The sequence below is a fragment of the Lepidothrix coronata genome, unplaced genomic scaffold (genome assembly GCF_001604755.1).
Source record: "Lepidothrix coronata isolate B3197 unplaced genomic scaffold, Lepidothrix_coronata-1.0 Scaffold91, whole genome shotgun sequence".
Taxonomy (NCBI): Eukaryota; Metazoa; Chordata; class Aves; order Passeriformes; family Pipridae; genus Lepidothrix; species Lepidothrix coronata.
In genome coordinates, this window is record NW_016690271.1 from 752,097 (window position 1) to 779,151 (window position 27,055).

General features: G+C 41.3%; 2 protein-coding genes across 11 annotated transcripts in view; one reads left to right on the forward strand and one right to left on the reverse strand.

Annotated features, from left to right (window-relative positions):
• SPATA22 (spermatogenesis associated 22) overlaps positions 1–27,055 on the forward strand; it is a 72,830-nt gene that overhangs the window by 6,336 nt on the left and 39,439 nt on the right. For 5 of the 10 annotated variants that reach the window (XR_001875882.1, XR_001875883.1, XR_001875884.1 and 2 more), the window contains exons 9-10: positions 6,633–6,860; positions 8,650–8,790. Coding sequence is in view for 5 of the 10 variants with exons in the window: in XM_017821534.1 (XP_017677023.1) it covers positions 157–420 (264 nt within the window). In the remaining 5 variants the exon portion in view is untranslated. Of the gene's footprint in view, positions 1–156; positions 2,317–6,632; positions 6,861–8,649; positions 8,846–27,055 lie in introns of those variants that run through there. The other 5 variants (XM_017821534.1, XM_017821537.1, XM_017821536.1 and 2 more) reach the window with 4 other exon arrangements.
• LOC108500544 (transmembrane protein 211-like) overlaps positions 2,516–27,055 on the reverse strand; it is a 60,538-nt gene continuing 35,998 nt past the window's right edge. Inside the window, exon 3 of the mRNA XM_017821543.1 lies at positions 2,516–4,651. Within this exon, the coding sequence (XP_017677032.1) occupies positions 4,425–4,651 (227 nt within the window). The 3' untranslated portion in view covers positions 2,516–4,424. The remainder of the gene's footprint in view (positions 4,652–27,055) is intronic.

A 27,055-nucleotide genomic window follows, 5' to 3' on the forward strand; every position in this document is an offset into this window, starting at 1 on the left:
CCATATTGATCCCAAACTAGAGCAATAATCCTGTCACTACTTAGGCATCCTTAGACTTCTGTTTCAGAAAAAAAGGTGGGACTTTCAGTTTAGCTTTTAGGTAGTTGATGATAACAAAAAAGCTGATGTAAATTCCTTCTGTTTGATGTTCTTCAGAATCCAGCCATGCAGAAAGCTTCTGTGGTAGGTGACATAATTGTTTTATTTGTTTATTATGCTTTGATGAAGGACCGTGAGCTTCCAAGACTAATTAGAGGCCGAGTGCACAGGTGCATGGGAAACTATGATGCAAAAAGGAACATTTTCAAGTGCGTCTCTGTAAGACCAGCAACTGCTCCAGAACAGAACACTTTCCAAGACTTTGTGAAAATTGCAGATGCTGAGATGACAGCATATGTAAAAACAATGAATGAAATGTAGAAGTTGAAGTGGTTTCTCTAGTTTTCACTGATCATTACCCAGAAAGGCTGGACATGCTAAAACATTTCCCAAAACTAACAGGGAGGATCTGGTTAAATAATTGGAAATATCACTGTGCTGTGTTAGCCAACAAATGTTAGTAACAATGTTTTGTTTTCACTATTACTTTCTTTAGCTCACCCAGTTAAATATCCAATAACAGGGTTTTGTTACATACTTCATTAGACTTTACTGAAGAAATTCTGAATTAAAATGCTAAATTTTGCAGTAGGGCAACTGTCTTAGAATTCAGATTTCCATTGCTTTTCATTATCTTCAATTTTGAGAAATTCCTTCAATACCTGTTTCAAAACGTTGACTGTATAATTCTCTTGAGGAGTATTTGGTCATGGCTTAATAGGTAACAAACATCACAAAGTTCTCTGGGTAGAAAGTAAAAAGACAGTCTTTATTCCTCTTCAGTTCCAAATAACAGGTGCCCTTTCCTTTGCTGGATGACAAGAACATGTGTAAAAGCTTTGCTAGAAATGAACATAATAGGTACTACATAAAGATTCCACAGGATGCAGCTGTATCTGCCAGGTATTCCTTGGGTTCCCATTTATATGCTATTTGATTCTTTTTCTTTTTTTTTTAAACAAATAATCAGTATAACACCTGTATAAAATAGCAACAGACCCTGAAGCTGTAGGAAGATTCTTCAAGGACACAGAGGAAGTTGAAAAGAAAGAATTATTTGAAGGCAGAACTTCCTCGCCTTTGCCATATAAACACCTTTCATGAGGGATGGACCACGTACATGTTTATGTGCCTTTTGCCTTCAGACACTGACTTTCACAGGTTATTCCTGCTGTTTCTATTTCCTTTTCCCCTACTTCAAAAGCTTTGTAGCAGATCTGTTGGGAGTTGTAAAACAAAAGACTTGTCAAGAAAATAGCAAACAGGATGGGGTTTTTTTATTATTTTATTATACAGTGTTGGCAATTGGAAATTTCACATTTAAAATAATTGAAATATTGTATCCAACAAGTCAAATACAGAAAACAGTTAATATTCTAAAAAGGAGCCAGCTAGTCAACGCAGAAACACATTAATGGAAAATACAGCTTTTAGTTACACTTAAAAAATTATATATTTAGAATAAAACTTGAACCTGGTCCAGTAAATTGTTTGACTTGCAACAGGAAAACGCTTTTACACAGTTTAACGCGCAGACAGTCTTTGTTTAAAAAAGTGATCTGTCAGTGTCAGCACATGTATTGTCAGCAACAGCCCCCTCACGTTCCAGTTGAGATCTAAGGTATGTGCTTTGCTAACTGTTGTAAGAATCACTTGCACTATCACCTCCACCCTCTGTGCTAAGCTGGTTCTGAGCATGGATGTGTCAAGGAGAGCTTTGTCTATCCATTGTGGTGGTCACATACATGTCTCTGATTCCCTTTATGTCTTATAAAATGTTAAAGTAAGTTGCACATGGAAGCATTAGCTTAACTCATAACAGGTGCAGAATATTACAGGATGCAGAGGCTGATGACGTTCACAACAGAAGCTGAGGTTTAAGAAGTAAAGGATTTGGTACAGCAGTGTTGTGAATGGTAAGACTCTGCCATAACAGTATTTTAAAATTACAGAGGAAGCTTGAACTCTGGGACCAGGCCTGTTATCAACACCACCCCAGAGCTGTAGTCCCACTGATTCCAGTTGAATGATTGATGCTTCCAGTTCTGCACATTGAAAGTTACATTAATGAGTAATGGCAGGAATAGGTCGTTTGTGTCTACTGGGTATGTTATGGCTGTTAATAAAAATCTAAAATGATTTTTACTTTCAGTAAGTGTTTAGATCTTTGCAAAAAAAAAAAAGTTCCTACTTTACACTAACAAATCACTTTTTCTAGTGAAACATTAAGTGAACAGTTGTAAACATTACACAAAACAGAAAAAACCCTACACAATACAGTTTATACACACTACTCAACATTTTTCAGTTGTTGGGTGTTTTGTTTTTTTTTTAACCATATTGATCCTGTCTTGTATAATGGTTCTAGTGTAAAGGCACAGGTTGGTTAGGAAAGAAAAGCCTGCATCTCTGTCTCTCTACTTCATGGTGATTATTTTCTTTTTGCATGTTGTTTGTTATTCCTCACTTTTCTGACTCTTGTATGAAAATTATCCGTTTCAGCCATTCATTAAAAAAAGTGTAAGACATTACTGAAAAGCACAGTACTGTACAGAAGTGACTGAAATTTATTCTTCTTACTTTAGGGCATTCCTTCAACCTATTTTGTTAAATATTTAGAAGGTTTAATTTCCTAGTCCCTGTGAGCAGAAATGCATAGTATGTGCTCTCTCTTTCTCGGTGTACTTCATTCTACGTTGGAATCTGTATTTTCAAAGATTAGTAATGGAACTTGATAAATTTGTGTGCAGAATTTGCTCTTAGAGTGCCTGGAAATGTAACAACAGGACAATTCTTTTGGAAAACAGCACAACTTTCCACTGAAGTTTAGCAGGGTGAGGAATGTAAACAAGACTGCAGAAGTCTTTGATGTATATTAAGATAACACAGTGATTGTTCCATCTGTTTGCATTTTCTTGTACATCCTCAACACGTCTCTGTCTGTCCCTTCACGTACACCTTCCGTTACAAACAATAAAAATTCAGGAATCAGTTGGACTCAGTTAAGTGAAGAACAATAAATTTGATCACCTGGTTTGTGCCAAAACACAAAACTGAGAAGTACATCTCTGAATTAAATATAATCTATGTGATTTTTCTTTTTTAATAAATAATAGAAAATAAAAGATGAGAATAGAATTAGAATTCTATTTTTATTTAAAAGGAAAAACACAACAGGTGGGTGAGATTAGAACCCAATGTTTCTTTTGCTTAAGGCAATCAAGTGCACTTATTTCAATGCTTGATAGTAATGAATTCAGTGCTATTGTGGAAATCAGACCTCACAAAATTCCCATACAGACTAATGAAATATGGCCTTTTGCTAGTTCTGACACAGCATCAGATTCTTATTAGTTGAGTTCAATAGCATTTCACTTCACTTTTGTCTTTTTACAGCAATGGACTCTTAATTGTAATGGAAATACTAGAATCTAGTTCATTCTGGCTTGTATTATCACTACATGTAAGGGCCATCGGGCACAGACAGTTTTGTAAACAGAGATTTTTGTTTTCAGCCTTAAAAGACAAACAGTACACCCCAAAATCTAAAGTCGTAATAGTTCAATGAATTTTGTAAAATTCCACTTAAAATTATAATTTAAGAAACACCAAAACCGAATTCTTAGCATTTTTTACCCCTGTTGTTAAAACTATTAAATCATCATGAAGCCTTTGGAAGTAGATCTCTCAGAAAAAAAAAAAAATCTAAATTTTATGCAAGACTTCATGCAGAGGACTCTAAATCTTGGCAATTAGAACAATAGTAAAAAGTGTGTGCCCACAACTTACAATACATATATAGACTAAAAAGAAACTTTTTTCTTGTATACAATTCTTTTTAGCTATCAAGCTTAATTTTAGGCCGTGGCTACTAGCAGGTGCTTTTTTTCACTAATCAAAATAATTGTAACAAAATATCATAATTGATTTTAAAGTTACTGGGTTCATAAAAGTTCTGACGTTTAATAATACATCAAAAGTGAATTGAAGCTTTTAAGACTTACGATTTTGAGACACAAAAGAAACTGGGAGGTAGACAGATGTTTTGAGGATAAACTGATTATTTTTTTTTTTGTCTAAGGCATTATGCCACTATTTGTTTAGAGCAGTGTAAAGGCTGCTGATTAATCTTATTTCAATTCCAGAGTGTTCTCTGCTCATACTTACGGAAGACTATCAATGCACTTTTGGTCTTTGTGAATCTGACCTTCTCTTCCCCATCTCCTTTCCTCTCTTTAGCAACACAGCTAACTGGAAGTGCTATCATAATTTCTGCCCATTACCTGTAGACAGGAATGTTCTGTTCTTAAAACAGTAATAAAATACTATAAAATAGTAGGTATTGGAGTTGGAGATATGTGCTCTTTTGGTGCATATTTTGCAAAGAATGGTAAAAAGACAGACAGCATGACCCCAACAATTGCCAGCATGTACCCCCACCCAATCTGGCAGTCTCCTGCATAGTAGATGTCTGAGTTCTCACAGAATCTCTTCACAGTAGCAGAGTTGAAACCAAAAGGGTAAACCAAAAGCCCAGAAGCCATAATGAACACTAGAGAGGAGAAAGAAAACACACCAATTATTATCAAATGTTAATTCCATTGGACAAAAAAAAAATCCTTATCTTAGAAAGGCAAATATATATTAAAATCAATGGGAAAAGTCATAGCTTAAAACACCCCTTATGACTGGCAGATTCTCTTCCTTTTCATAATTACCTCTTGTGCACAGCAGTGGTGGGACATGGCAGCAAGGTGGGATTTTTTCATGAGAGCTCTTGCCACTACACAACTTCAGAAACGCTCCAATCCAAAGTATGAAGCCATGTCAAAAGTATGATGAATCAGATCTAATGGAATCCAGAGGAGAATTCCTATGTTTGCAGATTCCAAACCAGCTCCATTTTCTTCTCAACAGCATTTTTGTGCTTGAGACAAACAATTACTTTGTTCTGCCAAATAAAAACTTTCAGTGAAAGAGTTCAAATGTAGTTTTTCAGATTTTGCTCGTGAGGTTCTGGCAATGTGAGCACTTTCTCATTATTTGCATTAGTACAGACTCAAATTGTTTAAAAAATCCCAAAGACTGTGAGATAAAAACCAATACAATAACTTTTAGCAGTGGAGTCTCTCACTATAGGTTTTTGAATTCTCTCTGTAAACTTAACGATTAGAAAAGTTTTCAACCTAAGGTTGAGACCTAAAATATTAAGACCTAAAGTTCTTATATTACCTAATTTTGACAGCTTGGGCTCCAAAAGCACCAAATAAATACAACAGGACATGCTGTAGAAGTCTAAAGGTTCAGTATGTAAAGGCACAGGGCTAAAGAAGGAAATTTTTCCAAGTGAGGCATCTTTTACTCCTTCTAGCCAAAGAGGTCTAAAATACAAGCAAAGCTTAAGCCACCCCTTGATGTTGGAAAGCCAGACTTGCCTCCTGCAATTACCCTGCATTATCCATTAGCTTTTAATAGACCTTCACAGATTTTACAGTCTTTAATGAATATAACAGGTTACATTTAAAGATCATGGCTTACGCAATTAATTTAAGGAACATCAGGACCGCTTTCCCAACTTTGAAAATAAGGCTGCCCAAGGTTTAAATCATGGCTATGATAAAGATGCATTAAAATCCTTCAGGAGCAGCTCTTGGAGCCTGTTTCTGCCCACCTTGGGAGAGAAGAGGTGCTGAGCCAGGCTGATGTGAGGGGGTTACACCATCCCAGCACTGTGTGGTTGAGAGAACACCGAGAAACTGTGTTTTCTTCTCTATCCTTTCTGCTCATGAATTACCACTGCATTTTAAATCTATACTGTATTTTAAAAGGCTTTCTGTTATGTACTGAAAAGATACCATGGAGCAGTCCCTTCTCCTGCCTTCCCATTCTTCCAGGATATTGTTCTGTTCAAATTCGGGGTAGTGATTCAAGAATAGCAGCAATCAGAATTAGCAGTTATGTTTGAGCTGATAGATAATTCATCACCAGCAAACATCTAATGAAACATTAGGATTATAAAACAAACACTACATGCTATTCTCTGTGTTTGTAATTGCCTTTCAGGTAGGGCATGTGCATATGACTCCAATTATAATACTGGAGAGGCTTAATCTTAAAAGTATCCACTAAAAACAGGCAATCACTCATTAATCTTTTTTAATTAAAAACCACTTTAATAAGCTTGAGGGCTGGATGAAGTCAAAAAGTTTAACACACTCAGCCTGTAAAGTCCCTGAATAATTTGAATTAAACCTTTCCTTCTAGTCTAAATGGAACTGCTGAGTTAATCCCTTATAGAAAACAGTAAGACAAAGAAAATGGAAGCTAAAAGGAGAGAAACTGGAGCAGCAGCAAACCTGCCAGTGTGTTTCCCTCTGGGTATCTCACTGAGGGGCACAAAGAGAAGCTCCTGCCAAGAAGTGGAGCTGTCAGAGCCAAGTGTTTCACTTGCTCTTGCTCCCACAAACACCCTCTTTCCTTTAAGCCTCATGAATAATTGTTCAGTGGTTGCTGTGGCCTTCCTCTCTTTCCAGGCACAAGGTGATGCTGCAGGAGCCAGTGAAGGGAAAAGTCCTTCCCAGCACAAGGAACATCCCCAGCACATCTCACACTCCCTGATCCTCAACCAGCTGCACCTGCTGGAGGTGCCCAGGACAGGAGGGAGCCCACAGACCTGGACACTGAGTTCTTGGCAGCTGTGTTTCTGCATCTAGGGTCTGACATTACCCAAACATGCAGAAGCTGAAGCTAAATACAAAGAAGTAAGTTTTATTATGCAGATCTCCTCTCACTACACACATATGACACCACTAAAAACAATATAAAATGAAAATATAGTAAAAATGGAGCTAAACTAGACACACATCTCTTGCAACAGGACAAGGGGTAAGAGCTCTAAATTAAAAGAGGGAAGATATAAGGAGGAGATATAAAGAATACACTTTCCATGATGACTGTGGTAAAACACCAGCATGGATTGCCCAGAGTGGTGGATGCCCCATCCCTGGAAGCATCCAAGGTCAGGTTGAACTGGGCTCTGAGCAACCTGATCTAGTTGAAGACACCCCTGCTCCCTGCAGGGAGTTGGACTAAATGACTTTTGAAGGTCCCTTCCAACCCAAACTATTCTGTGATTCTGTCACCTTGTTTAGCAAAGGTCACTGAGCTTTCCCAAAAGAAGAAATAGAGCTAAGGGCCAGCACAGCCTGAAAGTCATGTGACACTCTTGCACACCCAGGAACACAGAGCACCACCTCTTGAGGCAGAAACATGGGAAACAACCTTGGAGAACAACCAGGAAAAAAGGGAGACTTTTCCTACTGCTGTTGTAAACTGTGACAGTGTTAAACCACTGAGCTGATGAACAAACTAAACCGTGCTAATCCATGGACCTGTGCATTGTAGAGTCACTCCTGGGATGGTGCAGCTGGGAAGTGAAGCAATGGGATGCCTGAGAGGCTGTGGTGTCCAGTGGGTGCACAGCACGGCCCCACTGCCACCCAGACTGCTCGACTGCATGAGGAATCTGGAAACAGCCCCGGGGTGCAAAACCTTCTGTAAAATGTTGGCAAAGTGAGCCAGTTTTAAGAGAAACAGCCACTGCTCTAAGCAACAATCAGGTCTAAAACTAAAACTTCAGTTTGTTCATTTTTTTCAAAGCCGAAATAGTCCTTGCATTTCATTTGGTGAAAAAAAAAGTGATGCAGAATTGGAAACAATCTTTTTTTGTCATAAAATCCTTTGTTTACTGTTAGACTTCACTGTTTTTCTGACACTGTCTCAACCCCTTGCTCTGCTTCACGTATCTGTCCATATATGTTTTCTTTTTGATTGGGTTACACAGAATTATTTTGAAGGTTGTGCTTGACAGTGACACCAGTGTTTTGATTGCCACTTGGTGCAGATGTTGCATGGTGTGATTTGATGGAAGAAGCTTTATTTTTTCGAAGGCTACAAATAATCTGTCACAGCTGAATGTACGTGTTCACATATCAAACGGGCTAAAAAGTTACCCATGGTTTCATATCCTCAGGCATGTCATAGAATGACCTCATTATTCTCATTTAGGTGCCCTCTTTCTTACAAAGACTCCAAATATTGAATAGCCCGTTATTATCCGCAGAAGCCAAGCTTTCAGGCATGGTGCTAATGACTCCTTAATGGGGCTGTCTGTCAGCAGCACAGTGAGCTGGGAGAGCACACAAAGAAACAGTGGGGCTCCATTTAGGCTCCTCGTAGAACACTTACGCCTCTGCACGGCTTTCCAACAACAAACAGCACTTTGAGAGGTGTCAGAATACAGCAGTGAGTGCAGTTCACCCTTCTGTGCGGTGTAATCCTGCTGTCGAACAAGGTGATAAGGCCAGACAACATATCGGGGGCTGTTCTACAGCACGAAGCCAACTGAGTGTGAGGGGACTTGCTGGTAAAATGGGGAGTTGAGTTCTTTTTTTAACATGGCTTGACTGATCATTTGATTCATCTCCCATCAGGTACTGGGTCCTGTTAAAAACATGCTTTTCTTTGTTTGTTTTTTTATCTGACACACAGTGTTTGAGTCTGCATCACCTGAGTTCTCACACGTGGTGTTTGTTGTTGCTGAGTCCTCATCACCTGAGTCCTCCCCAGTAACTCCCAGCCACTGCTGACTGCAGGGCAGCCCAAAGGCAAGTCCAGCACAGTGGGTCAACAGTAAGTCATATTTTATTTCTACTTTATAATCTCTTGCCCTCCTAAACAGTTACACCTCATCCTTTTTGCTTCCCTGGTGTCCTACAGCCAGGTGGTAAATGGCAGTTTCTCCTCTGAAGGGTTTGAGAGCCAAGGCTTGGTTTTATTTTTACGAAGTCGATTTCTGAAGTTGTTTGATTTCTAAAGAAAACAAAGGAGGGCACTTCTTCCAGGGGAAATGGGGCTTTTTGTAGCAAAAAAATTGTTGGTGATAATACTGAATCAATGGCACTTCTACTCAAGGAAAAAAGAATTTGCTGCTATTTTAAAATCTAATAATCTATATCTCTTTATCACTGCAATGGTTTATTCATTTCATTAAGCTCCTGTAAAACTGTTTAATTATTTAAATCCATCACATACCATTTCCCAGTTTATTTTACACCAAAGCAAAGCACTGCAGTTCTCTGGAGCGTGTGCAGAGGGCACCAATGTACAACGCTCTCAGATACCATGACAAAAAAAGGCGATTTCCATTTCCACTTCTTTTGGCAAGACCGATGGAGTTTTCAACATATGAAACACAATAATTGAATAGTTTTCTGTATTGTGAATGAGGAATGTTTAAACTTGGCTAAGCTTGTGTTTATCCTTCCATATTGGTGTTGAAATGGATGGAAATCCAGAGATGGATCACAAATACAGAGCTCAGAAGAAGCTGTTTTATTTTATTGTGTTTGTTAGTATGTTTAGATGATGTGTAGTACTAGTACTTATCACCAGCAGTAAAATATGATGTGTGTATGAATTTTCTTCCTAGAATTACCTGCTGTAAGGGGATTAGTTTGTCTTAGAAGTTAATTTGCTTACTTTAGGAGTATATTGTATTCCTGATACTTGTGACAATGACAGATTAATTGCAAGCTTGTGGGACATATCAGAAAATCATTAGAATTAGGGCTGAATCATAGGCAAGCAAGAGTATTGTTCCAACCCTATTACAGATTATCACAGTCTTATGTCTTCTTGGAAGATTTTTATTGACAGAGCTTAATCTACCAAAGCAATTTTCAATCATCTCATCAAGAAGTTTCCTCTTATATATAATCCATTACCTCCCTTATTAAAGCTGGCAGTTCTTATGTACAATCAGTTGACTTTGAATAACATATTTTGTCTCAGTTTCATACAGTTTATTAACCTAATAATTTTATTAGCTCCTCTTCAGCTTTTCTTTGTGTTTATGTGATTTTACTTCCATAATTTAAAATGAGCAAGCAGATGCTGATATTTTTGTAGCATGCCTGAAGGGTTTCTACGTTTGAGGTATTTTGGGCATAGGTGGTTTAAATTCTCTTGCACAAAAAGGAGGTACCTATATATCTCTTCCATATATTTCTCTTCCAACAGCTGGAAACATAAAGACAAGGCTAAATAAGATCCAAGGTTATTGTTGGCAATAGCTGCACATGAGTGTACAAATAGAAACAAGATGGAATTTTGGGCTATCAGCAAGCTTAGAAATTTCCTTTTAACTACTTTAGAAAAGGAGGAATTCCCTAGATCTGAGGAGAGCTGAAATATATCTAAAATCAGCAGGCATCATTTTAAATGCCTGTTACATATAAGTAAAATAAACAGGAAAGCGACTGTAAAATAAACAGGAAAGTGACCTGTCAAAGATAAAAGAAACCAAACAAAATCCTACTGTTAGAGAACCAAAACTTTGGGAGGGGTGAGGCAAACAGGGACCACTGTTAAATGCCGCTCTGCTCTGCTGAGCTCCTGGCAGGTGCACGGCAGGTACCTGTAGCTCAAACTCTTGGAAGCAGCCCTGGCAATTATTCCCTCCAAGGAAACCAAAATGAAGAGCAGGGAAGAGGGATAATAATGCCCATATACTTGGTATCAAGATGTAGCTGCCTCCCTTTGTAACTGAACAAAGAGCTGGAACTCATAATAATGGCACAGCCACTCCTGACACATCACAGTTTAGCTCTTCTTTGGAAAGAATTATTCCATTGGCGTCATTTCAGTCAAACGTGGTGATTTGAGGAGCATCTATCAGTGCTGGACTGTTGCCAAATAAGTAGATTGTAGCAGTTCCTTTTCTGGCTTTTCTAAATGGTGCAACTCACGAGCTCACACTTAGCAGCTGTAATATAAATGTAGCTGTAAGGAAAGCTGTGTAGCTTGTCAAACCCCTTTGTAGCTAACAAAGGAAATGCATTCGTTTGTGCCACGTCTCCAAACTCTGTGTTTAAATAAATGCTGAGTATTGTGACTCCAGCTCACGAGCTAAGGAGCTGCATCAGATATAGTAACTTGTATTTTTATATATATACATATATGCAAAACTGTGGGGAAATATATTTATATCAAAAGCTGGGAAGTGTTTTCCATTTCAGTTTATTTGGATTTAGCTGAGGTGGAATAGGAACAGGTTATTCTAAATAAAGCTAGCACTGAAATAAGGGTGCCCATACACCTTTTTTACACATCTTTTTAGTGCCCCTTCAATACCCTGTTCAGGTTCTGTTGGCACAACTCCCACACTCAGACAGGCCCTCATTCCACAAATAGCCTGTTTCAGAAATGTGTAACAATTGTAGGAATAGCTGAATCTTCCTCCCTTATTAACTGAAGGGAGTGGAATCTCACTATCCAGACTTTGGAATAGAAATTCTCTGAAGCCATCACAGAGGTAATTGGGCTTGGTAATTACTGCATTAGCTGCAAGTTTATTAAGGGCCACAAAAGGAAATGCCATCCCAGTGACCTTTGGGGCTGCATTTCACAGCATGTTTTCTACATGAGAACAAATGATGAAACTTCACTATTTCTGCCAAGTGAGTGGTAGCTTTGGTGAAGATTTATGGCTGTAATCTGGTAATCTATGGGCCTAATCATGCAGTTATAGAGTTGCATGTCATTTACTCAAAAAGGCTGAAATGATCTAGCACTGTGTAGACTGTGGTGAAGGAGTGCATTTTGTCATCTGCAAGGTTAGAAGAAATACAGCCTCTTTAGCAGACTGTAAAAGAGAGACAAGAGCTAATGTTTCTCCAAATAGCAGCCTGTTACACAAAATTTTACAAGAGTCAGAGGGCTAAGAAATGGGGACTGTCAGATGCACTCTCATTTGGAAACCATTATGATTTTCCTCTTTTGTACCGCTTCAATAATTATATAGATTTTCTTTTCTCTTTTGAAATTATTTAAGTCATGCTCACTTCATCTCTTTCAGAGCAGCAAACACAGAACAGACTAATAATGTAATATTGACATATTTAAGTGTTGGGTTCTTTATCTGAGAGCAGCATGTTCAGAATGTATCGTGCCTGTAATGTGCCTGTGTTCCCTTATCTCTGTGCTATGTTCTATTCAACAGTTAGGAAGTGCTAATAAAAAGTGCATATTTCAGTTGTTCTATTTTAGGTAAACATAACATGGTACACATTTCCTAAGCAATGCACATTGGTTAACTGTGCAACTCCGTTTCTACAAATAGAAATAGGAGTGGCAAATGCTTTGCTTCTCTTCTTAATTAACCTACCCATGCCAAATCCAGTATGTTCTTCAGCACAAGCAGGGAGTTAAATTGATGCCTGAAAATTTCAATTAATGCTTCTTTTTGTGACCTTTTGGCTAAGAACAAGAGCAGCTTCAGTTTAGCATCTGATGCATTCCCTAGCAAGGAAGAGTGTCAGCCCGGGTCCATGTGCAGCTGGAAGCAGTGAGGGAGCAGACACATCATACTGTCTTTGCTTTGGAGCCAGCTCACCTGGGGAGGGGAGATGCTGCCCAGCCTGCAGCAGGTCTTGGCTCCTGCTCTGGCTGTCAAATCCAAGTTCTTAAATAGCTATTTAGAACAGGGGCTGAGGTCCAAAAGACAGGCAGTGATGTGTAGATCACCTGAAATGTCACGATTCGACATGACACATTTGCTCCCTTCTCCTCCCCACCTGCTCGCCCCACAGGTCTGCTTTAAATCAATCTTCTCACCTCTCCCAAGACTCACAATTTAAGCAGAGCAGACGCTGATGAAAACAGATTTATAATGAAGCTGGTGGCCATTAAATACCAGCCTTACACCAGAGGTGACCTTATTGTAAAGCGTTGTACAGTGAATTTATTGTGACTCTGCACATTCTATACCTTGTCTCGCACGCTGCAGACGTGGCAGCCGAGGCAGTGGTGGCGGGAGGTCTGAGAATAATGCCCACGTCTCACTTCATTACAGCTGCACTTCACATCCCAGCAGTCTTCAAGCCTCAGGGACAGCGCATTCATTACCTCTTTCAGAGACATGTATTTTACATATATGGCTGAAAGGTGATTAGAATCCCTGACAGAACAGCATTTTATCTGGAATGCAACCATGAAAAATCCGTGCCTAAAACAAAAAAGACATCCTACATCCCTCTCCTAATTGATTTAAGCTACAAAGACCAGCCTCAGTTTTCCTGGGGCGCAGGAACTACCAGGAAGACACAAATTGCATGTTTTCAAATCTCCTTATAAAAACTCCTTGACAGGGGGTTGAAACCGGAGTTTTGTGTTTCTCAGATGTCCTAGTGCTGTGAATGTCATCAGTCAGCAGAAGCGCACGTGCTGCCACCTGATCATAAAGAGCAGTTCTGTAACAACCCTCATTTCACGCTGCTGATTCCAGCCCTCCATAAATCAGCAACACCACAAGTAATGTTGGAAATAATCGTGTGCTCCCGAGCTCCCCTCTTTTACGGCCCAGGTGCCACACAGCTGTAGCCATATGGTAGAACACATCCTGCTGAAGTGGGTTTTAGCAGCACCTCCAGTGGTGATGCTCCCCGAGTGCTTGGAAGCTTTTTAATGCTGCAAACTGGAGAAGTGCAGGTGTACTCAGTGGTACCACTGCAGTGGTTTTCCTAACCTTTAAAAACGTCACAAATGGAATCAGCTCTGGCTTAAACCAGATGCTCTGCAGCTGAGAAATGGGGCAGCAACTGCTGCTTCACTGAAAGCTGCCTGGAAATGCAGGAGGTGAGCCCAGGGCTGATCCTCAGGCAAGTCTGCTGCGTGTTGCACTCTGACCCAGCCTCCCTCAGTCAGTGCACCCTCTTTCTGCCATCCAGCTTTTCTTCCTGAGCAGGGTTTGCTCACACTGGTTGCTGTCAGTGCAGATGAATCAAAAAATGAACACCTCATATTTTGACTTCAGCCATGTTTGACCCCTGTGCTCCTCAGCCAAGTCTTACACAGCAACTGTGAGGAACGTGTCCTCCTAAAACATGTGGTCAAACACTACCAGGCTGGTTGTGCTGGTCCAGCCACCACTCAGCTGGCAGCAGACAGGTCTACTTTAAAGAAGCCCCAACCACCTCTTACACAAGAGGTTGATTTAGTCCAAGGCTGCTGGAAGAAATGAGCCAAAAGTCAGGTGGCATCTCAGTGCTGAGCACCCTGTGGGGCTGCCAGCGGGAAGGACCAGAGTTCTCTTCACCTCCCACTGTGGACACTGTTTACAGGCACCTGAGCAAGTCCCTGTGCAATGGTCCCTGTCACCTGCAAGTTTGCCATTCTAGTGCACTTCAAAGGCAGGTTTGGGCTCATATACCCTCTCTGCTGCACAGAGCAAGAAACCCAACACTCACTGATGTGTCCTTCAGTTCTCAGCTTGTAAACATACAAATTAACTTCAGGGCATAGTAAAACAACAACAACAAAAAAGAGTTGAGTTCTGAGGCAGAGCTACCTAGATTAGAAAAATCATGTAGAAATCCAGAGCAGTGATAGAAATGCCCCAAATTACAAGCTGAATAAAAGTGATTTGGGATATCTGATGATACTTATCAGGTCGGCCCAGCTGCACAATTTCCCATCTCCAATTAAACCAAAAGGCCCAGACTTCCTCCTTCATTAATGCCTTTGAAGGATTTAATGAGTTACTTCATCAGGTTAATAAATCCCTTCAATAACTTTATTACACTTTGGTACAATTATTCACGTGGTGCAGCTAACAAATGATCATCATTTATATTTCCTGACAGAATAACTTAGTTAATATATTTGGACCATGAAATACAAAATCCATAAATAAACTATGGGGACAATTGAATGTCTATGTGGGGGAGGGTTTTTTTCTATCTCCAGTTAGGGCTGCATTGGAAATCCTGTCTCTTGTGCAAGTAACTTCAGGCAATGCTAAGGAGAACTGCAGGAGGTTGGTGCCCCTGGCAATGTCCCGCTTCCCACTGAGTGCTTAGAGGGGAGATGAGCTGCTGCAGCACATGTGCCACTGCACATAACCCATATTTATTTCCTCCAGCACTCTATCAGGTTTAAAATCCAGCTTCATAAAGGCTGTTCCTTTCCCTGAGGTTAAAATCTCCAGCTGATTTTGACGAGGCGCAGTGACACCATCAGAAAATAGCATTCTATTCTGGAAATTATTTTAAAACTGAATTGAATTGGTTGCCATGCCATTTGTTTTTCCTGTGGCATCATAGTAAATGACATCATCAACAAAATAACCTTAGGGGCAAGGGTGTTTGCAGAATCTTAACCTCTGAATGGCCAGCAGTATTACAGCTTCCTATTACCAGATTAATAATATTTATGGTAGGTAGACTGCAAGAATGGGACCACACCATTTATTTACTTACACTTGATAGCCACCTCTGGCAAGAACAAATTTCCCATTAATCACCATCTTATCTCTGTTAGAAACAGTTACTCTCAAGGACATCTGTATTATTCCCATTGTTTTATTAATACAAGAATAGCTCTGCTACGGATTTTTTGACATTGAACTTTATTTATTTTCTAGATTTTCTTTTCTAAGGGAAGCTGAAATGCTTAAATAGACATTGAACTTTCTTAATAAAAAAGCTACTTAAGGCCCCAACCATAGCGAGGGACATATTTCTCTGAATATATTTTTATGTAAAGAAACTGCAAATCAGTATCTCTTTCTTCTCTTTTTCATCTGCTGAAACTCCAGTTATGAATTCTAAGTTTCTCCAGGGAGTGCAGATGACCTTGTTAACTTGTGAGAGTGCCAGAAAAGCAGTGCCCTCCAGTCCAGGGGGTCAGGGAAGTGCAGCCAGTTTCTAAGCTCAGATCTTGTAATCAAAAAATGTATATTTCTCTCCCCTTTCACGTAGTCTATAGGTAGCATTTTGAACCTTACATATTATATTGGGCTCCAGGATAATTTTTTTTCTAATTTTTCAAAAGCACTGCATCATATATTTTAATCTTTAAAAAAGAAATCAATACAGGCCCAGCAGGGGACAATATCAGACGGCCAAATTCTCTTTCATGTGAGAAAAGCATTAGTGGAAAGACTTCCATGAGCTGAAATTTGTGGAAGTTTCTCCCAGTTTGGCTCTGCTTAGTTTCCTAAACCAGAAGATGGTTCCAGATAAGCACAGGTCTCAGGACAGCTGGAGGGACCAGGGCTCTTCCCACTAGCCCTGATTGACTTGTGTGCAATCTGCTCTGAAATAATGAAGCCACAGATTCCCATTTCCTTTCCTTTGGGCTCCAAGTGCCACACAGAGCTCAGGGCAGCAGGGACTGTGACTGCAGAGGAGACACGAGCAGCATTTAACAGCTGCTTTCCCCTGCAACCCCCTCAGCTCTGGCTGGGAGAGCAGGAGCTCCTGATGCTCCTGTGGTTTAGACAGAGCAAAGCAAAGGGCTCTGCCACCAGCCAGCCACGTTCCCCCCTCTCTCTCCATCTGTCTCAGCCAGGGCACAGCAGACAGCCTCCACACTGGTTGTGCTCATCCACCCTGCAGGCCAGAGTGTCCTTTCCATGGAAACCAGAGCCTGAAGATGGAGGAAAGGAAAGAAAGAGGAGAGCCAGTCTGTGCCCTCTTCAGAAGTGGCCAAGTGCTTGGCAGGAAGGACATACACCCTGTTGCCCAAACTCAAATAATTTCTCTTGCACTAAAGCCTTATGCAATACCAAAATTAGGTGCTTGTGCTAGTGGAAGGGGTGCCTATTAATGTTAATTTGCTGTTTAATTAGGTGTCCAATACCATACAATGGTGAGACACTTGCTGGGACGGGACAAGCCCCCTAATTGTCAGGTGAACACACATCACGCCTGCCTCCTAAACTGAAGCATTGCTCACACAGCAATTACTCTGGAGTCTGTCAAATGTGATTTAACCAGTAATTTGTTTGCAAAGTGAAAGGTGTGCTTTCAAATATAGCAAAGGACCCTGTCCTCTTCCTGTCCCTGTGCTGCTGCTGGGCCCAAGCCATGCTGGTCCTGCCCCAGCACACCTCTCCTCGAGGACATGTCAGGTGTGGGTGGGGTTGGCTGAGCCAGGAGAGCAGAGGGGGCCCTGCAAGCCCTCGGTGAGTCTGTGCTGGTTTGGCAGGTTCTGGTGACCTGGTGATGACTGTGTGTCAGTGGGGTGTGAGGATGCTGCTGGAGGAACACCAGCCCTGCAGATGGGTTTCTCTGACTCAGGCACCTCTGCTCAGCTGTGCCTGCCCAGCTCCCCCCAGCCCTGCTGAGAGCTGAGACCCCCCCTCTGCCACAGACACTGGCCCCAAGGCTGCCAACCCCACACCACAGCAGTGAGAAAGGCCCCAGGCAGGCACTGTGTGACAGGGGCTTCCTTCAGGACTGACAAAAAAAACCCCACAGCATTTCCATCTTCTTGCATTTAAATGTTTGAGTTAATAACATTTATGGGGCAGCACGGAGAAATGAACTTAAATACATCATTTGTCATCTTGGGATACTGAATTACACCATTACTGAAAGAGATACAGAGAAATGTGTCCAATAAACAGAGTGTAGTTTGTACAATTTGCTTTGCATTTTCCATATCCTGGAACAAGCACAGGATAGTCAGGCTCCTTAATGATCATAATATATGTGCAGAAAGAGCAGTTCCCTGAGGGCTCCTGATTAATCAGGGAAATACTCATTTGTTCTGGCAGAAGTGATGTGCATCTAGGCAGGGCAAATGATGAACCCTAAGTGCACACAGCAGCCATCAGGGGCCAAAAGTTTCCATCCATTTAACTCATTTTCCCTCCAAGAAGAAAAAAAAAAACAAACATCACCAGGACACAACAGCACTTGTTCCTGATCCCAGTTCCTTTAGGGTTTTGTCTTGTAAAGGCAGAAAGAGGCCCTGCATTCATTTTAGAGACTTCCAAACTAAGACATCCCTGCTGCTTCCTTAGATACACCATCCAGGGGAGGATACAAGGTCTCAGCTGCAGGATCTGATTACTGTGTGACGGACTTGGGAACAAGTTATAAGATTCAAAAGATTTTTCATCAGCTGATCTAAATCCCTGCCTGGATTTTTAGTACCCAAGAAGTGTGCCCACTGATTCCAATCCTTCCTCCCCTCTAGCAGAGCCATTAATTTTGTGGTTTGGCACAGTTGTTGCCCCCTAGAAGTTTGCAGGGCGGTGTTTGGTAGGAAGGAGGTGAATCCTCTGCGCTGTTACACGTATTTCTCTGGTATTCATTTTCAAATTAGCCACAGAAAGGCCAAACTAAAAGCAGATGTGTCATACTTTTCTCTGTACATTTGGAAGTTCAGTCATGGAAATATCTTTGTCAGATAAATGAATTCCAGGTCATTGGGATAAACACATGCAATAAAATACTCGTGTGTAGGAGAAAGCCTGGACAAAAATGTGATCCAACAACTCTTCAAGGAAATTGCTGTGTAAGAGATCCAGCTTTGAGGCTTACCCCAGGCTTCTGCATAACATGATAGTTAGTACTTTAAATTGGAGAAAATGTGATGGGATCTTTTGATATTTTTCCACTTGCTTTTTCAATTTCATGGGATCAGCAGAAAGGGAAGGAAACCAAAGCTGAACTAATGCTGTGCTTTTGCCTCCACCACTGCCTGAACAAATGGCAGAGATCTCCTGGTGGAGAACTGAGTAGCTGTTACCCTTCTTATGGGCATCCCAAAATTGCCAGGAAATGTGGATTTTTGACTTGTTTTCAACATAACATGAGAAAGAGGAAAACCAGAAATAAATGGGAAGGCTGAAATATAATTGGAAAGAAGTGGTTATTTAGTTTGGCTACTGATTTATTAATGCATGATAGTTACTTACTGAGGAATAAACCCTCACTTAAAAATGTTCCTCAGCTCTAGCTGGGATTATTTACCGGAAATAAAAGCAGTTAAAGAATTAGAATGAAATCCTGCACATATTGAGTCAACAGAAATGTTGCCACTGACCTCATTAGGCCAGGTTTTGGCCCCAGATATCTACAAAGAACCACAATTCTCTTGCAGTGTGACTAGCAGATTAATATTTGACAACACCAGTTTATCTTTCCCTACAGAATCCTTTGTTTTTCTGCAGCCAGCCTAAAAACTATGCTCCACAAGTTTGTGTTTCAGTGCAAGACAGACAGTGTTCCATGTTCCTTTTCGGCTGTTTGCCCAACGTTGCCATTCCCATTTGGCTTAAGCACTTTCTGAAATTATTATTTTGCCTCCATGTCCCTTATAAGAATTTTTGTCCTCTGAGGTATCTGCTTTCTCAGCAGCAATTTTAAGGCATTTCAGACTACAGAAGTAATATAAAATGGACACTGTTGCTCGTATATATCATAAAGCACATGATCCTTTAACCCTGTCCTTCTAAACCCATAAGCACTCGCTTTACTTCAGTGATTCACCACATGCTTTTGCAGGGAACATTTTGCACCTGCCACCACAATACAGGACAAATGCCAGCTTTGCAGGAGAAAACATTAACTAATTTACACAAAGCCTTAGGTGGTCTATTAGCCCCGCATAAAAACAGGAACTTGTAATTACTGGATCCTCGGACAGAATTAAACTTGATTGACTACAAAAGAAGCAACAAGTGGAACAATTAACAACAAAGCCCCAGTAAACTCCTCTGGTGGGAAGCCATGGGCTGGCTGAGTGGGTGTGACAGCTCCATATCTACCTCTGCTCTCCCAAGGGGTGTTTCCACAGCAAACCTTTAACTTCAGACAGGTGAGCTCCTGTCAGAATCACAGTTCAGCTCTCTGCTGATCTGCTGTGCATTTTGTAAGACACAACCAATAACTTACTCAGCACAGTAGCAGCCTTCCAGCATCATTAATTTTGTCAATTCATTCTTTCCCCTGTGTTTCTGGACATGGTGGTTCCTCCTCCCTGGCTGATGCCATTTCAAAAGGATACAGCTCAGTGGAGCATCGTGAGCCCAACCCGGCAGCGCAGCGGATCCTGTCCCGCAAACCCGATGGAACAGTTGCTCTGTAGGCTTAAGCTCATTAAGGCAATTGCAACTGGTCAGTGTCACAGGTGCACAGTTACATTTGGGATGGCAAAACCCATCCCAAAGCAAAGCATCTCCACTTTCCAGCCCCCCAGCCACGCAGGTTAATTGCAAGTTCTCTGCCAGTGCCTGAGGTAAGGCGGGAACCTGGGGGGTTCTGTCGCAGCTTCCGTCCACAGTCTGATTTAATGCCCTCTCTGAGCAATTGCATCTCAGTGCCTGCAATAAGGAAATGTCATAAAGGTACCTGCTGCCTAGTCCAATATCTTTTGGCTTTGACAGTTCAAATTTACAGCTTTAATTCAGGAGCCTGGAAGCCTTGTATTATGTACACACTTAGTGGAGGGCTGAAGGAACAATATTTTACAGAGTTCACCTGTGATCAGTGACCCATGGAGGATATAACCCCTCGGACCCTGTGAAATGACTTGCAGACAAATTCACGGTCCAGATTGTCCAGCGACAAATTACAAAGTCCTAATCAAACCCCAGTGTGCCTGGATGGACTGACTGGAATGTTTTGCCTCTGTACAATAAAGAGTTGAACTTTCAGCAGCTTGAACAAGTGCTCAACTGGGTTCTCTCACCCGTGAGCACCCAGGAACTGGGTCAGGGAGTGTTTAAGCAGAGGTGAAGGGAGGCAACCACTGCCTGGACTGCTCCCCCATCCCAGAGGGAGGCCCACTTGGACATTTCTACTCCTTTTGCAATCCAATTTACATCCCACGTCTCCGTTACCTCTGTGTTCCCAGGGGTCACATCAGGGGCTGTTATGAACTGCAGGCACAGCAGCACTGCAAACATCCCCAGTGTGTGCAGGAGATGCAGCTGTTTAATGAGCCCTGCTGTCATTACAGCAAAATGACTCAAGGACTTTCTTAAAAAAGCCTCTTATTTATGGTATCATACATTACCTTAATGCCTTTTTGCTGGGAGGTGCTTTGAAATACTGCGCAAACATTACAAGGTGGTCCTGAAATAATGGGAATTTAAACACAGTCTAACAAGGAAAACATAAATATCGGATGGAAGAGAAGGAATTTGTTGAAATTGGCTGAAATCTTCAGCAAATGAGTGTCCTTAGGAGAAGTAAGCACTTCTGAGCTGGAGTTGTACAGCATATCTTGCACATGGGAGTCAGTGCAAGTGTGTGCACTGACTTCCTGATGGAGAGGTCTATATGTGAAGTGTAAAAATTAGTAAGAATTTCCTCCTACCAGGAAAGCTACCTAAACCCCAACTTTATGAGACAATGCTATTATCTACCTGTAATATTCAGAAAGCAAGAGCTACTTTTTCCAGGCAGTGTCTCAGTTTTTCAAGAGAATGTCAAAAACCTGTACTGATGTCCAGTCCTCATCAAAGCTTTCCATAACCCTGACTACAATTAACCTTCTACCTCTGCCACCCCACTCTGAAGTTTTCCTTCTGAGTTTCATGTGTTTTTCCTCTGCTGTCAGTTTTATACCTGCTGCTATTCCATGACTTACCCAAAATTATCTCTGACTTCACCTGGCCCATCAAACTCCTCCCATCCCTTCCATCACATTTCAATGACATCCTCACTTTTTTTTTCCTTTTTTTGGGTAAAATATAGATTAAATTTTTGTATTGTGTCCAGTTTGTATTTTACAGCATTAGTTTTGGTTTGTGCTTTAATCTGTAGTGGAGAGATGGGAAATTTGATTTGTGCCAATCTCTGTGTGTGTTAGAACAGCCTTTCTTTTGCCAGATAAACACGGTCTAGATGAGCCCTCCATGAACTGTCTCTGGGCATCCCTGTTTGAACAAGAAAAATATCTGCAGTACCTATGTGGTGAATAAAGGAGATATCTGGGGTGTGCTTATTTAAACCTGGCCAGGTCCTCATGTTCCTACAGGGGATAATTACAGGTGAAATCTTAAACGGAAATGTCTTAATCCAAGTGGGATCATCTGCCAGTGCCCTTCCCATCAAAACTCAAACAGCAGCAAGGAAATGAAGTGGTAATGACAGGGCTTCCACTTGGCCTCTAAATCTTTTTTTCTTAGGTATCCATATTTTAATGAAATTTATATGCTTTTTAATGTAGGAGACATTTTGATGATTTCAGATACAGTCTCTAATTAAACATTCTGTAATTAATCTTGGTTTATCTATGTAAAATGCCAAGGAATTCGAGCAAGCCAGGTTAAGCCCTACTTAAACTCCAGGACGTGCAGGGAAGACAGTCTAACACCAGGCTTTATAAAGCTCTCCTGGGAGCAGAAGGGTGGCTGTTGGTGCTGTGTTGAGGCTGGATGTGCTCCCAGCCCAGCAGCCCACGAGCCTCTTGCCTCTCTTAACTATTTATTCAATCATTTTTCCCCAACCTTTGATGAGATTCCCATATGGGATGTGGCATTTATGAAGCCACAGATTACTTTAATCTGAAAAGAACGTTTTGGGAAACACACAGACGACATAAATATACTGAGTTTTGAATGTCTTGGTTCTCACGTGCCAACGTGTAGCGTCGCATCCCAGAAAAATACATTTTAAATAATAATTTTAATGAATTTGTGGAGGGTCTGGCTCCTGTCCTGTAGACAGATCTATGCCATGCTTGCCTTTGTTTGCTACATCTGTGAAACATCCATTATTTTTCCACAGTGTAAATGATCTCATTTCTGTTGCTTTCCCTGCGACACAGTGCCATGCTCATTCCTCCTTCGAAAATTTCAGGAAGAGAAGCAATTTGTAAGAATGACAGGAAAATGGCTTCTCATCTGTGTACACCACAGCAATCTGACACACAGAAAGAGGCTCTGGTGAGATTCACAAATCCTAATTCCCACTGAGTTTCGAGCGGTCCAGATTAATAAAAAAAAAATAAAAATTCGCATCGACCAATTTGATCATAAAGATTCTAATTCAGCCCAGGTTAATTGAGAAGTCAGATTTACTGCTATCACTTCTGGAGAGGAGGGAGATAAGCGAACACAATGACTCTTTATCAACAATATGGAGACTTCATTTAAAGAGAGAGCATTAGGTTACAGGCTGGAAGATTAGTAGCAATCAGCCTGCTCTCAGAAAAGAAAATGCACTGGGTGATAAAGATAGAAGGCATGAAGCTGGGTGCATAGAAATGAGGTTTGATGCCAAATATTACAGGTCAGATCTGAGCTATCTGTCAAGTTGGCACTGATCATTGCTGATGCACAATTATTATTACTCACCTGTGATCAGGTCATTTGCCTCTATCAAGCCAATGGCTCCTCCCACCCATTTCATTTGCTAATGGCATTTTAATGAAAAAAAAGTCCATCTAATATCTCTTTGAGATGACTAACCATTGTATAATAGTACATAATGGTATATGAAATACATTTACTTTTTCCCAATCACCCATAAAAAGATATCAGCTGTTATTCTGTTCCTTAGCCACAACCCCATAAATCTGAGTGCAGTTCTGCCTTTAAAGGTGGCAGGCTTATTTTTCCTTTTTCTTTGTGTGCCATGTGTTTTCCATACCAAAAAGTGCCTGTTTTGTTGCGAATGACAGAGGGAGAATTTAAAGGGATGCTGGAGGATCATAAAGACTCCCTTCTATCCAATCCCAAGCAGGCATTCACCTTATTGTTCTGCTGACTAAAGAATTAGAAACTATTAATATTGTCTCTGCTGGCAGGTCAGAAAAATACTTATTCTGTAGTCGAGCAGATTAATCCAAAGGGGGAAATAACCCTGCAAAGCCCTGCACAAGCTGGGTCTCTAACCAATCCACTTTCTAAAGCCAGATGTTTTCAATCTGTTCAAGTGTTAATCTCATGATACGTCTTTTGATGCCTGGTGAAATGATTTCAACATGTATTGAACTATTAGAGAATTCATGTAATTAGTGCAGTTATTATTCCTTATGAAGGAGAAGGGATGAAGCCCTATCAGTAAGTTTTCAGTCATATGCTCATGTTAATTATTGAGGTGTGTTGGGACCTCTTGCCATTAGTTTTTTTGATGATGCTCTGGATGCTGCCCAACTTTAGCTACTCTTTTCAAAGAAACTTACAGTGAAGTCAGACACAGGATAGTACTGGGTAAGGGGGCAGGGCTGAGGGCAGAGGTAACTGTTTTACAGAGCCCATGACGGGTATGAAAATGAAGGCACTGGAACCCAGTCTCTGATATTTACTCCAGCAAAAACTGGGTAACCATGAAATGTAGTTATTCCTGAAAAATTGAGATATTTTTTTTCCTTCTTACACACGCCTTCTTAGTCTTTTCTTGGCATGACTTTGGTCTGCTCTGATAAGGAGCTGGTTTGAAATACGGCAGCCAGACTGTGAGTTTTAAGCCAGGGTCCCTTCCATGGCAGGTGCTGATGGGATCTGCTGTCAGGGCCCACTGTGTGAAGAATAATGGCTTGTGAGAGGAAGGTTACAAGTGAGGTCAGGAGGCAGCTCAGGAAGCCTCGTGTTTCATGTCAAGGGTCTTAAAGTGTCTGGGAGGGCTGCAAAAACCTTCCTCTGGGGCTGCTGACTGACAGATCAGCGTTGTGATTGTAAACTGATTTGGATAAATCATGTTGATCTACCATTTGCAACAGGCTTTAAGAGAGCTGTTGGCAAGTCATGCATCCCTGGGACATCCTAGATCAAATCCATAGGGAAAAAAAGGAGCTTATGCCTTCCTCTGTGTCCTGCTGGCATCCCAGAGCAGCACCTCCATGCCAGGGAGCTGCCCGGCCTTAAACTGCCTTTTCCCCTCTCATGAGTCTCCCCAGACATCCTGGTTCCCCAAGGGCCATTTAGCCCCTAAATCCTTCAGCAAAGTCCCTTTGCCTCACAAGCAGACAGTGGGTTTTGTCTGTGGGAACTGGCTGGCAGAGAATACGTGCAGTTGCAGACGTCTGTGTCACCCACACGGGGTGAGGAGTTTATCGTGGGGCTTTAAGGGGGTGTGGTGGGAGGTGAGGAAGAGGAATCGGTTTAAAATTAAAATGAGGATTTTTTTACTCGTCCTTAATATTTATAAGGCTCCTTTTGCCTCACAGACAAATCCTCCAAGAGGAGATGGAAAGCTGCTCATCCTTATTTCTTGTGCCTTTAGTTCGGCTCCTCATTGTTTATACTACTCTAAGCAAAATAACTGTTCTGGAAACGCAGTCATTTACAAAATTCAGCCTACTAAGCCTTAAACAGCAGAGACATGTCCTGCTATGTTTGTTCCTTTGTTGTTGCTATGGCATTACCACACATTTTTCCATGTAGGAAAGGAAATCCCGTGGAGACCAGATAATAAAGGCTTGAATTTCCAGGGTACAGTGTCCGTCTCGCCTCTTGACCTGTTTGACACCCTCTTTCACCAAACCCGCATTCACTGAGTCCCAATAAACAGCCAGCCATCAAAGGAGACACTTTAAAAGGATTGCTCATGGTTGGCCTTGATGAAATATACATTGGAAAACCTGCATTTTAATCACCTTTGGAGTTCTGCATTTCAAAAATGGTTTTGTTTAACTACATCAGGCTTGTCATTCAGGGAAGTTTCCTTCCGTAGGATGCCTGCATTTAAAAGTCAAGTTAACCAAACCCAAACAAATTTCCCAGGAGGCTGTAACCAACCAGACAAGCATCTCACACGCCCGGCTCTGACCTCTGCACTGTACCAGGTGTATCCCTGCTATCTGCAAGGGTCTGAGATGCTGCCTGGTTATCCAACATCACCAATTCTCAACATGAGGTGTCACGAGGATTCATCAAAACCACTACGTGTTGCTTGTTGGAACAACCTTGGCTTAAACTCTCCCCTTGCCTTGACATTAGTTTGCAAAGATTAATCCTGTGCCCCAGCCAGCCTGCTCTGCCTAAAGGCCCTGATCATTCTGGGTTGCACAGAGTCGTTGTGCCTTGTTCTATCTTGGAAATAACTATTTCATGGTGTTACCTGAAACTACCTTTTGCATACATGTTAAAATTAACCATGTGTTAATATAAGGTTGTAAAATGCTCCAGGACATTCCTCCTATGTGAATTTTCATTCAGGCCAATATACAAGGAAGTTATCATACTCAGAACCATCATCTTCAACTCATTGTAATGCGTATGTAGTTATGATTTAAGTAAGTGTCACCTGTTCATGTAGTTATTAGGGCAGAGTGTGCAGCTCACAACTGACTAAAGAGCAAATATCTCAAACTCAGACTTGTTCTGATGCAAAATAACACGGTTAGTTTGGGGCAGACTTATTGGGCTTCATTTGTTATCTGTCTTCCACTGCTGTCACTTTTCCGTGACATAATTCAGAGGCACTGGCCTGGCCATCCAGGGCCTTGTATCCTCTCATCTTTCCAAACTCCATATCCATATTGCACACAGGATACTGCAGCCAGAAGACAACACCAGCCAGCACAGGATAATCTGCCAGAGGCAACAAACATACAGCTTGTGGCCTTCCAAATTCTTCAGACAACACAGGCAAACAAACAGCAGCTTTACAGACTTAATGGATTTTAATGGATTTGATGGATTCTGCATCAGCAGTTTCTAATGGAACATTTAAAGAGGAAAAGTTCCCACAGAGATTCTGAGGAGAACTGAACTGACAGTGCAACACTTGGATGCTGTGAAAGAGAACTCAGTGTCCAGATTCAAAATCTTTATCTGTTTTGAGATGTCACAGAGTTTTCCAGGGATAGGAACTGAGCTGTGTCCATGCCAGGGGCTTGTCACGTTCCACAGAACTTAATAGTGGCAAAAGACACCAGTAAACCATGACCTCCTTGATCAGGGCCATTTGACTCAATTCCCCAGAGCTGGTGAAGAGAAAGCGCAGAAACTGGGGCTGCAAGTCTGCTCCCATGCCCAGAGGGAAGCTGTGACTTTAGATGGAGAGTTGTTCTGCAGTTACCAGAAAGAAGACAAAGCCTCAAATTCCTTTGTTGAGTCCAGACACATTCCTCCTAGTCACATATCCTTGACTTTGTTACTTTTGCATAATCTTTGAACTTCAGCTATTGATAAATAAATTGGTTTACA